Below are 12715 nucleotides of genomic sequence, written 5' to 3'. Positions count from 1 at the left end.
ACACACACACACACACACACAAACATGCACACACATGCAGGCTTACAGTCACATGCATAATATAAATGAACAATAATATAAAAAATGATAATGTTAAGCTAGATACGTACTCAGTATTCTGACTGTAACTCAATGTTATTCTGATGCATGCTCTAAGGTCATATGAAATGTGTTCCATTTGGACAAAATTAGTTGATTCTTGCTTTCAGCAGAGCTGAAATATTGTGCTGAAAGCAGCATTTGAATGAGAGGGTAAAAATTGTCAGATTTATGGTGGTAGGCATTAGTGGTGTAGAGTGTAGACCTTTCCTCTCCTTTGTGAAGTTCCTGATTTCAGCGGATACTTCTAATGTTCCTTTTCCATAGATTTGTTACAATGATAAGAGCAAAATGTCAAAGTTAAACATAATATGATCTATAATGGTATATTGTTATTGTTTATGTTTTCTGTTCCTATTTTCGACATCTATGCTAGGTTGGGTTTTTTGTCCAGCTAAAAATTTTTTGAAAATATAACTTTGAAGTGATATGGCAGTTTTGCAATAACATGTCATTGCTCTCTGCATGTACTTTTTGAAGTTGTACTGATTCCTTCTACGTACCCAGCCCTTCAAAATGTTACACACTTCCCCTTATTCAATATTGAGGTATATATTTCTGTTATCTTCTATGTATGTTTTCAATATATTTTGTGCAGCTCAGCAGAGATGTCAAGGTCCAAAGAAGCTATTCAAGCACTACGCAAGGATCAGGAAGATAAACGTATGTATTTGAACTTTTCTTTTTCTTTGCTTGAACAATGTTCTTTTGGCAACAGTTCAGTTCCTTTTGATTTGTATGAGTGACAGGGATTAGTACATTAGTCTTAGTGCTGGAGTCTACAAAATTATTGAGTGGGAATCGTTTACATTTTTTAGATGTCTCCTTTTTTTAAAAGTCCAAAATGAAAGAAACATTTTGTTTGCGTTAAAAAAAAATTAATCTGTGGTATTGGTTTCATGTGCTCAAGAAATATTATTTTGTTGAATTTCAAATTCTAAACATTCACAAGAAGCAAGAAAAAATAACAACGAAACGTAAATTGTACAATTGTTGAAAAAAATGAAACAGTCTTTTCCTCTCTCATGAAAATGTTGCTCTCTTGACTTAATATATTTGAACAGCTTGCCAGTGATATATATATATGTGTCATGACGCAGTGGAATCAGGTGCTCGTCAATTTTTGGGCATATGGAGTTATTGGTGCAATCTGAAAGCTTGTTCATTTGCCTTGCTCTTGATGAAAGAGTATCCGTCTATCTTGAGTAGAAGTCAAGATATTTGTGATTGAAGGAGGTGGGGGTCACCTGGAGGGAGAAAACGGTCGTCAAAGTTTGGGAACTTCATAGCTTAAGGGTCCTTGAAAACTAAAAATTACATATTTTGTGCCTTTAAACAAGGTTTTTCAGTAAAATTTATATGAAAATATATTTTCGTATGAACGTAAAAGATGTTTAGCCAAAAAATAAAATTTCGATAAAAATTGCCAAAACTGGTGGAAAAATGCCTTTTTATTCTATTTCATTATCTTGACAAGGGCCTGTTTTCACCACAATGCCTCACACATATATCTTTAAGCTTTCGAAAAAATTGCTTATAACTGGTTTAATCATGTATTTCTGCATGTGGCAGGCTATTCCATGTACTCCACCAAAGGGCCACGGTACCACTCTCACTCAAAGCCAAGAGCCCAGTCAGCTGGTTCTGTGCGACCTCCTGTGTTCTTGTCCACTCTTCCCTATGAGGTTTGTCTTAGATTGGTTTAGTTTACTTTGAGCAATTATGGCTTTGGTAATCTAGTGGTTAGGCTGGTGTACTCATAGTTGTTAGGGTGCGGGTCTGAATCCTGACCAGGCTTGACATTTCATCCTTGGAAAAGACTCTTTACACACACACACATGCATGCACGCTCGCATGCACGCACGCATGCACACATGACCCACGCATGCATGCACGCACGGTCACGCACGCACGCACGCACGCACACACACACACACACACACACACACACACATACACACACACACACACACACACACACACACACACACACACACACACACACACACACACACACACACAAACATACACAAAATGTTCTTTTTTATGGTGGGACCTTGGGGGGGAGGGGGGGGGTCTGAGATGTTTTTCCTTAGCTTTGTCAATTTGATAATTATGCTATTCATAGTGAGACACATCGTTTGAATGAGCCTGCTTTCCCTGATAGACCCTCTTTTTCTTATTATTTTAGAGTTGCATATCTTTATCTCTGTGTACCTCTTATCAGCTTAAGTAAACATGATGTAATGATCAGCTCTCAATTTGTTTTTGAGCTGTTCATGAATGTGTACATTTTCTCACAGCCATGTGTTTTGTTGGAGGTTATCATTAGTTCCTGACATGTTGTTCGGGAAAGTTACTGCGCTCAGTTTTGAAGAGTTTTAGCGGAGCGATGAGGAGATCATGAAAGGCTGACATTTTGTTTAACTCATTCAGTGCCACAGACAAGAATACTCGCGTAACCTGGGCCCCGCCTACATACTATAATGACGAGTATTCTCATATTCTGCCTTGCTATCTTTATTGAAAGAATTACTCTTATCTAATCCATACCAAGTTATTTGAACTAATCATGATGCATTAAAATGGGAAAGGTCAAGGAGACATTTTTTCTGCTCAAACAGCCATTGAGCTTGCAACTTTTGATTGATTTTCCTGGGTAGACCTAATTTCATGTTGCCATATATAACGAAACTGCCCAGTATGTGAGTGGAGTTCAGTGCTGGGGCGCTCAGCATTGAATGAGTTAAATAAAATAAATCTTTTGCATTGCCCAATTGGTATTCTTATTATTTTTCCAAATGGACCAGTATAATTTGTACGAGGTCTGCAGCTTGTTAGAGCATTTACAACCGGCCGTCAACATTTCAGTAAACATCTTTATTATTAAAATGACACGAGACCATTGTGAAAGAGGTACTTGAAGGAAAGATGTGGGGCAGGAGAGCTAGAGGAAGACAAAGAATAAGATGGATGGATAACATAAGAACATGGACTGGCCTGGATATGGCAGAATGTGCAACGGCAGCTTGCAACCTTGAAAGATGGAGGGTCATTATACGCCAGCCTCTGAGTCAGAGATGACACCTCCAGGTATCCAGGTATCCCTTTATTTCCACTTTGTTCTTTCAGGATGATGAAGACACTGAAGAATTTCAGGAGTGTTTGGACATGAAAACAAAAATGGCTGCTCTTGGTGTAGACATTGATCCAAAAGTTTTAGAGAGGTCAGTATCTCAGATAAAAATATACGCAGACTTTGTTTTCGTTGAATCGCAGTACATGCTGGGCTCAACTGGGCTGCTTTAACCCTTCCAGCCCTAGCCATTTTTGTGCACTCCCTAACCCCAGTCCCAGCCATTACCGCAGTATTTAAAAAAACGAAGCATACATTCTAAAAAGTGATGTAGTATCTTTGTAATGAGGTTTAGATAATAACATGTAACAGTCTTTAAAGCTAAATGAACAGATATGTGAATCAAATTTTATTTAGGTTCGGAAATTTTGAAAAATGCGCAAATTCTGTACCCCCCGAGACTTAGAATATATGCTGTTGGATGGTGGAAGGAGGTACAAGCACTGCTGAAATATACGTGCATGGGGCTGGAAGGGTTAATAGTGACCACACTTTGGCTATCTGTTTTTGATCAGTGCTACACGTCAGTTTATTATCGAACTTCCTCTTCTGAGCTCACAAACGTATGACCTGGAAATAGTGACCAGACGTGGGCAGGAACTGCTGACTATCATGTTATGTCAGTAACAAGTGTGATTTATAATTATTTACATTATATAGTGAATAATTATAATTTATTCTTAGTATTCATCATGCGTTTAGTCAAATTTGTGGGAAATTTGTTACATTATAAAAAGTAATAGTATTATAAAAATCAGCCTAAAATTTTATTTTCTCATTTCAATGTCAATCATTATTAATTTGACTTGAGTGTTTTTAGGAAAAAAAATACTAGAGCATGTGATTGTTTTCTCAACATTTTGACATTTTTGTTTAGTTGGTGAATAGGAGTGCTTAATTCTCAGTGACCTACATGTACTTTGTGCCTCTCTTTGACCCCCATCTCTGTCTTGATGTTTGTGTATTTTCAAGTATGTCGTCTAGGAATATACGAAATTAGTTTAACACTTTGCCGTCACATCACGCCAATCGGTGATGTTTACCACCCAGCTTCTTTGGATTTTCCCCGAAATGCCTTTGCCTTTGGCAAGCGTTTTTATTATATGATCCTTGTGATGGAAAAGTGTTGAATACTTTGATTTAATTCTTTCTCTGTCCTTTTCTCAAGGGCCCTGTTTGCTCCCAGTGGAAAGTCACTGCATTTCAACGTGCCAGGAGAGCTTCCTCAGGACCCAAGTGATGGGTGGGTATAGTTTCTCTAGATGTAGACACAACAAAGAGTGAAATGTCCTTTCTTGTATTAAAGGCCTATCATTTGGTTGCTTGCTACCGTTCAAATCTTTAAAGCATTTCTTATGTGATCAAGTAATGCTCATTTTAGGTGCAGTAGCGAGAAAAGCACATTTAGGAAGCGCTCAGCACCTTCTATGACTAATTAATAACACATTTCTGTGTGGATTTGAGAAAAAACGTTGATCAAAGGCACAAAAAAATATAAATTTGCAGTTTCCATGGAATCAAGAGCTTTGGTTATCCTGGACAGGCTTGCCTATAGTTCCTAATCTTTTTTAAAACGAAGCAAACCTTCGATTGTTTACTCTCGTCATGCTTTGAGATTGAAAAATGAACTTATTTTGTGGGGGGGTTGGCGGGTGCTCTGGTGTGATTTTCTTCTTCTTTCCTATCAAACGTCTATCATCTCTATCTCCCCTTCTTCTTTTTTGTGTTTGTTACTCTCTTTGTAACACTTTTAATCTTCGGCACTTATATGACCGTACTGTGTTGCAAGTGCCATAAAACTCTTACAAAAAAAACAACAAATTTTTGGTAGACAAATTTTCTTTTGGTCTGTCAAGTAAGTAAGAATGTTATCTCTGTTGTTGTTGAAGGTTGCTGACCCACTACAAGTACTGGTTGTCAGAGGACTACAAACGGGTTCAGCAGATGAACAGACGCCTTGGTAAGATATTTTCTTTTTATATGTCATTCTGTTATAAAATTCTATCTGTTGGATTATAAATACAGCGGTATCTAGTAACTTAATTTAGTTAATTTTGCAGAGAAAAAGTCTTGTCATTGGCGTCTGTATTTGCACCCACTGATTTTACGCAAGGTAGTCCAGTATCTAAGAGGTTACAACTTTTTTAAATTGGAGGCAGTGCTGATAAGCCAACTTCTTTCATGTGGGCCTTTTGTTTTTGTTGCTTCACTTATTTTTTCTAGTATCTCTTAATCTGTTTTGTCAATGTATTTCAGAAACTCCGCTCTTGAGAACCAATACGTGTGTTCTTTGAATGTTTAAGATGTTGTAGTGCTTGAGAATCAAGTTTTTTTGTAGTCAATAATTTCATTTTGCACTTTTGTCTGTTTCGATTTGCTATCTTGTCATCTTTGACAGCTGCAAACGCTAAGCTTGTCTACCACCACATACAATTAGCAGTCCTGATTGCATGCCTTATGGCAAGTGTGCCCTGCCTTTTGAATTCATTTGACTGAGTCGGAGCCAGCCAGATTTTTCTCCAGTAAGGTGCAAAAGCTACCATTTTGACACAATTCGACGGAATCTAGGTACTCTGTGCCAGTCTTTGTTTAAGACATTTTTGTATCTGCAATAAAAATTTTGTTTTTTTCTTTGCTCTGCAGCCCGAGATGATCACATTAGGTATCTACAGAAACTTGCAGAGGAAAAGAAGAAGAAACGATTAGCAGCAAAAGGAAAGAAGGGAGGCAAGAAAAGCAAGAAAAACCAGAACAGATGTGAAACCCCGTCCAAAAATGCAATGTGAATATATATATCTATGCATTTCATTCCTATATTGTCAATAAATCACACATGTTTTCATGCCAAAGGTACATATGGGCCATCTGTTTTTTCTCCATTTTTGCTTGATATCATTTGCTCAATAGTACCAACCTGTGTACTTTTTTATGTCTTTCTTAAGATGTGAAAATGTTGCTCATTTAAAAAAGTTTGTAATCACTTTTGTGAAAGGAAAAGCTTTTTGCTTGCTGTTTATTGGCAATAAGGAGAAAACCCACAAACAAACAAACTCAAGTCTTAAGATAAGAATGAAATCATCAGGTTCAAGGAAGTCTCAAGAAAACTTAAAATTGGAAACTGATGTGTTTTCTTCCACAATTTCTGTACAATGGCAGCAAAGTCAATGTTTCAGAAACGATCAAAGATCAACATTGATGATACTGCCCAGGTTTCAGAAGTACTGTACCATTGTTGTTACTGCTTGCTCATATTTATACCTTTTTATAGTTGTGTATTGTATTTGATTTGATGAGCGTTTTTTCACTTTAGAAATTAATTAAGTGGTGCAGTATGAAGATGATTTGAATGCAAATTTGAATTATTTATATAGAAAAGTATGTTTTCTATCACCCGATATTGTTTTCTAGCATTTCTGACTTTCATGCTTGCTGTTAAGTATAAAAACTGTTCATTTAAGTGCTACGCAGACAGTGCATTTTATGAAAAAAAAAGAACCCATATCTCCAAGTGGAAGGCTGGAGTGCACCACTGGTAAGCCTTGCTTCTTTTCTCTCGGGCTGTTGTCTTGCTATTCCCAGCACTAAAGAGAAAAAGGGCAGCATTTGTGGTGAGGTGTTAATTCTCTTTTCTCAAACTAAAAAACCCCCCTCATATTCATGGTATTCATGGTGTTTGAGTCTTTTTTCTTTTATTCAACAATTTATCTTAGGGCTAACCAAACTCTAAATATGGACCATCAAAATTGTGTTGCCAGGTAATATGATGTCTTGGATATAAAAAAAAGTTGAAAACTGTAGTTCAGGTGTATTGTCATCATTATAATGTAACAAAAATTAACTGCTTTAATCATGGGTGGTGTTGTAATCATGATATCAGCTGCTCATTATATTGTCAGAGACCCTGTTTTGCATTTTCGGGCTATTATTATATATTAATTGCACTTGATAAAAAGTTATACTATTTGCACACAGTTGCCCCATGTTGCCACTTTTTAAAATGACTTCTTTTGACACAAATAGGACTAATTAGGACATTGCCCCATCATACTAGATGTGAATCAGCAAAGCAAAAATGCTAACATCTATATTTGAATATGTGGGAACAATGTTTTGCTGGTACATGTGGTACCATGTTGCAACTTACTGTAAATGACTTCTTTTGGCACAAATGTGATTAATTAGACCAGTTCCCCATCATACTAGGACTTAAATGTGAATCAGTAAAGGACAAACACTAACATCTGTTTTTGAATAAAATTTGTGAAAAGTGTGTTGCTGGTACATGCAGTATGGGGCAGCGGTAGGCAGACAGAACACAAAACAGATGATGTTTGACAGAGGGTTGCGATACAAAAACTGCTAACCTAATATGTTGAACTGCTGATCCCTCTTATTGGGGGTAACCTATGCTGTTCAAAAACACTAACGTATGCAATTATCTTTTATCTTTTTCAATATTGTGTAAAAATATTATATGGTTGTAAATTTCGAAGGAGATATAAATGAATTTAAAAGAAGCATGAAAACTTCTTCAGAAGTTTCACTAAGGAGAAAAAAAAGACTCCTAAGAATTTTGTGCGTTAGATTATAATAGTTCATGTAATAGGATTGGTCAGAAGTGCAGTTGACAGTATGGGTACTTTTAAAATCTAATATAAAAGTATAAAAGCTTCCATTATTTTTGCACAGCATGTGTTGTGTGAGGGAGTACATTTTTTAGTCTCAACATGGACTTAAAGTTATTTTTGAATGCGATTGAATTTTAAAACTCTGAGTAAACTCTCTTTTGATAAGATTGATGATAAGAAGAAATCAGATGAACTTTGAATATATGCGTGTAGATATACTGTATATTCATCTCTATACTGTAGTTCTGATTTCGATTGCCCTATATTTATAGTTCTATGTTGTAAGCTGTATAATATTCGGTTTAAACAAAATTTTGTCATTATGTAGGCTGAGATTTATGAGATGAATGAAAAAAATGGTTAACTTTGTTTCTGCCATGTTATCAGAATGTTCCAAAAGACACTTCATTTTTGGACTTTTTTCAAATCTAAGACATGTATGTTCATTAATGATTTAGATTCCTCTACACCCCCTTTGAAATAATTTGGATCATCTGAAAACCCAGCTGTGATCCCTGTACCCTGCAGGTTCTTCACTTTGCATACAAGAGATGGAGTAAGTAAGATTCCAATTAAAAGAAGATCAATAATATATTATGTATTTTGTTTCAAGTTTCTCAGCATTTCTCCTAAGGCCCTGCTCACATCATTAGGAAAAGTTTCATCCATCACATCTCTGCAAAGTATAGTGTCACATGGTGATGAAGAGAGACGAATGGGTTAAAATTGCTTGTTTGTATACTTGCACCGTTCGATGAGTGGAATTTTCCTTTCCTTGTGTGTGCACAAAGCTTTAGATGAAGCATCCGACATATAGTACAGGTTGACCTTGACATGCAGGTTCAAAGCGGCCCACACTCAAAGTAATGTAAATTTGTGTTTATCAGGACGCAGATTATTTACAGTCATGATAAGTGCATAATATTTCAAAATTTGTGTGTAAGTCAAAGAGGTTATAAATACATGTAGTACATGACTAATGGGTTGATTTAAAGGGGAGTTACTTAATTTTGAATTAGTATTCGCTTTTCTTACAAAATGATATTATGGGTTTATCCTTTGTACTTATTTTTCTTCCATTTGAATTTATAACCATATTGGTATTCTTGATCTCACTTTCTTCCAATTATATATTTGTATTATGTTGAATGAGGCCTAAATGCTGTATTGTACTTATATCGTGGGTCATTTTGATTGGGGATGATATATAGGTACTTGGCCATCAGAATCTGCCTATTCATTGGTGCCAGTCCCCTTGATGGTTTACTTAATTACCATACTGTTTCTGTTCTATGTGATGGTCTGCCACCAGACTAGCCTGACAACTGTTAGGGATTGGGGTTAGGGTTACACGGGGTGCTCATTGTGGATGCGGTCGGGTTGGGTCGGGGGCAATCGCCCCACTCGTCCCCTGAAAACAAACGCGTTTGTTTTTGAGGCGATGAGTCGGGTGCGATCGGCTTGTGCCACGATACCCGCTCTGCGGCCTCAATCTGGTTGGCACCCTGCCATGAACAGACCCCCCAATGGGCACCCCGTATTAGAGTTAAGGTTGTGGTTATTGTTAATTGTTAATGTTAGGGTCCTTATTGCTGATTTTTATCCAGCTGGCACAACACAAATTGACTGTAGTCAATCAAGCAAGACTCACAGTAGATTGGAAAATTGCCGTAGACCGTCAAGTGGAGTGATATCACCTATTCTTTGTTCAGTAGGCCGACAAACTTTCTTCAGATGAAACAAATTTTTTTCACTGTCCTATGTTGACCCTAGGACCCTGCTCTAACCCTGTCGTATGTTGACCCAGGGTCACTTATAACATCCATGATGTAATCTGTCTCAATTATTCCAGGTGTTTGGAAGACTCCGGTGGGTTCTTTATCAATCACATATAATGCTACTTGGCGTGTGTATAGTGTGCCATCTGCTTTCTGCTTTCATGACAAAGGTTCCCATGATTTTTTGTTGAGCTTTGTTGATTTTGTTGTTGATTAACCTCATGGTTATGCAATATGCATGCGTTTAATTTTACTTCTGCTGTTACAGTATATTATTTTCCATGATTTGTGAGTAGATTGCTGGACAAACCTTTTCGTTTACTTTGATGAGGGATTGATGACTGTAAATAGAATTGGTCGCTTTTAAGCACAAGGGGGCTATAACGAAAAATGCTGTTTTGAGAAAATCGAAGGTAAAGTTTTTTGCCCCTTGTTCAGTTTCTGTAAAAGGCAATGAGAGTTTTCTCCATAACCAAACAAATATACACGTACACACAGATGAAACCAAACTTCTCCTATGGGCAAGGCAATGCCCACTTTTGGTGTAGGTCAAGATGTCTGGAAACCCCCGAAATCTGGGTTAGCCCGCTTGCTCTTCAAAGCGTCTAATTTTAAGTATGTCGTGTTCTCTATCCAGTAGTACATTTCTTATTGCGGATATATACATGGGTGCATTCTTTCAAAGACTGTGTTTTTTCAAGTGGTTCAAATTGTGCTGACTGACTGATTATTATATATGCATTTGTATACTGCTGATGTTTTCTTTTTGTATGGGATGTTTTTTTAAATGATACTGGAACAGTGTCTCAAGGGTTGACCTTTTTACAAATATGTAACTTGTTGCTTTTAGTTTTTAGAAACCAATAAATATGTTTCACTCTGGAGGTGAACGATAATATATTGTGTTCATCGTTGTCAGTTGAGTTTTGTGTGTTTTGACAACTTACTGACCCCGCTCAAACTCAAAAGTTGTGCACTATATTCAGATGTATCTAAGTACCGGAAGAATCGAGTTGAATAGGAAAACAGTTTAATCTATATAGGCCTACGCATTTGTCAAATTTGAACTTTGATATGATTCAACAAGATATAATATATGTTGCATGAGCTTTACCACAGAAGCTTTTCATGTTTGTTCGTTTGAGGAAAGAGAAACACGTCGACACAATACTGGTCATTTAGTGAAGGGAAAAAGGGAGACAGACAGACAGAAACAACAGAGGGAAAGTAAAGAAGTAGGACCTACCAGTTGCGCTCTCCAACCACCCGCACTGTAGAAGCGAGGAGTATTGGTTTGAGTTTCGTATTGTGCTACAGTATGCGCTTTGCCTGCCCCAAATAATAATTACCTTTTAAATATAGAGGAAAAGATACAGGGTGTCTGAAGAAAATTTGGAATCATTTTAAGGGCAATATCTCAGCCAGAAAAAAGACGACTGAAAAATCGCCAAAAAAGCTTACGCGGGCATACTATGCTGGACACATAATGAGACACGATGGACTACTGAAAACTTTGATGACTGGTAGAATGGGAAAAGCGTCTGATTTTGGAATGTCCAGATGAGTGGAGGATGCCAAAATCGGTGCGACGTATAATCGTGCACCTATGCAGACAAACCACGGCCTGGTCAGTCATTGCTGTTCTGCAAGTAACGAAGACTAAGGCGGAAATCGCATACGTGCACACTGGCACTATTCTGCTACAAAGCCTCAAGATAAGTGCAAGGATATATGAGTGCATGGTAAAAGATGAGCTTGCTGTAGGTCAATCTTAATCTTCCATCAACACCACCCCTACAACACCACCAAATTTGGATAATAGAAATCGAAGCAAAGAAACAGACCAATTAGTTTATTACCAAGTCGCAAAAAAGGTTCAAACACTGAAATCAAACCGCTAAACAAAATAATGAAGGTGATACTTTAGCATTCATATTATGTTGTATTGTCACGTCAAAAGAATTCGCAGTTTTGTCTTGTTTGTTTTTTGGTCTTCGTTTTTTCATTTTTTTTTCAAGTCAACGATTCGAGAGAAAGGAGAATACACTTCGTACCAAAATATGCATTATATACACATGTATTAAGAAGAAACACACGATATACATATTTTATACATCTATGTATTAGTATATATAATATGAAATGTCTGTTATATAATACTATTTTGTATCTTATATAAAATATGTGCGTTTATGCATTATAATATATAGTCTGTTATGTGTATACGATGTAGTATTCATCACTGAATTCACCAGGATTTCACCAAAAAGAGTGGAGCCCTTCTTAAGTTGTCCTCCGCGAAAATCTCAAGCCAATCTTTCTCTACTATGCGGCGCCTTCATGTCCACTTGAGGTCCGACTGGGATGATTCCTGCAGGGTTGATTTCTTTGTCATTTTCCTGTTGAGTGTTTATGAACAGTCTGAGCTATGAATGAAGCTTGGAACATTAATCAAAGACCACGTCATTTAAGAATCAACTGTTGTAAATGCTGTAACATGTCAAAATTTGACATTAACAAAGCCCCTCGAATGCAAAATAAGAACATGGGAAAAGCAGTATCCCTGAGAAAGCTGTCAACAGGACCACGCCGAAAGTTCCGTGATACCATTATCAGACGATGGCACTTACGTGACCTATTTGTGTTGCAAGCGCCGTAAAACTCTTACTAAAGCTAAAGCTAAACTATTATCAGAAAAATGTTTTGTACCATTACCATCAACTTTTTATAACTCACTTTTCTCCTACTTTTCTTGCACAATGTCTTTTATGCTACTCTATATGGTAACTACAATTCAAATTTAGCTCACCATGAGCTCCAACATAACTGCAGAAAAGGGAACTTACGTAATAGGTTTTCATGATGTGTTCTTGGTCCACAGTCTCAGCCACACCGGGAAGCTGGAAAATGTCTCTTGTGTAGGCCCAGATGTTGGGGTAGTCCACGATTCTCTTCTTGTTGGTCTATAAGTGGAGGGTGATTGTATAAAACAGGTCTTACTCGTTTGTTTTATAATGATAATCGCCGGGACATGTAGCAGTTGCCGAGAGAGAGAGAGAGAGAGAGAGAGAGAG

General features: G+C 37.1%; 1 protein-coding gene and 1 long non-coding RNA gene across 2 annotated transcripts in view; one reads left to right on the top strand and one right to left on the bottom strand.

Annotated features, from left to right (window-relative positions):
- Positions 1 to 10017, top strand: part of LOC101858309 — a 22210-nt gene extending 12193 nt beyond the window's left edge. Inside the window, exons 11-16 of the mRNA XM_013089011.2 lie at positions 698 to 762; positions 1672 to 1784; positions 3232 to 3326; positions 4404 to 4478; positions 5125 to 5195; positions 5879 to 10017. Coding sequence (XP_012944465.2) covers positions 698 to 762; positions 1672 to 1784; positions 3232 to 3326; positions 4404 to 4478; positions 5125 to 5195; positions 5879 to 6021 — 562 coding nt within the window. The 3' untranslated portion in view covers positions 6022 to 10017. The remainder of the gene's footprint in view (positions 1 to 697; positions 763 to 1671; positions 1785 to 3231; positions 3327 to 4403; positions 4479 to 5124; positions 5196 to 5878) is intronic.
- A 1458-nt stretch (positions 10018 to 11475) lies between these two features.
- LOC106013397 lies at positions 11476 to 12708 on the bottom strand. The gene is made up of 2 exons (XR_001185336.2): positions 12488 to 12708; positions 11476 to 12040 (listed from the first exon to the last, which is right to left on the bottom strand). It is a non-coding gene; the product is annotated as an uncharacterized LOC106013397 (long non-coding RNA).
- Between the last annotated feature and the right edge of the window lie 7 nt (positions 12709 to 12715).

This window comes from Aplysia californica, unplaced genomic scaffold, assembly GCF_000002075.1.
Source record: "Aplysia californica isolate F4 #8 unplaced genomic scaffold, AplCal3.0 scaffold00856, whole genome shotgun sequence".
NCBI lineage: Eukaryota > Metazoa > Mollusca > Gastropoda > Aplysiida > Aplysiidae > Aplysia > Aplysia californica.
The sequence above is the reverse complement of the archived record's forward strand: the minus strand, read 5'-3'. Positions and strand labels throughout refer to the sequence as shown.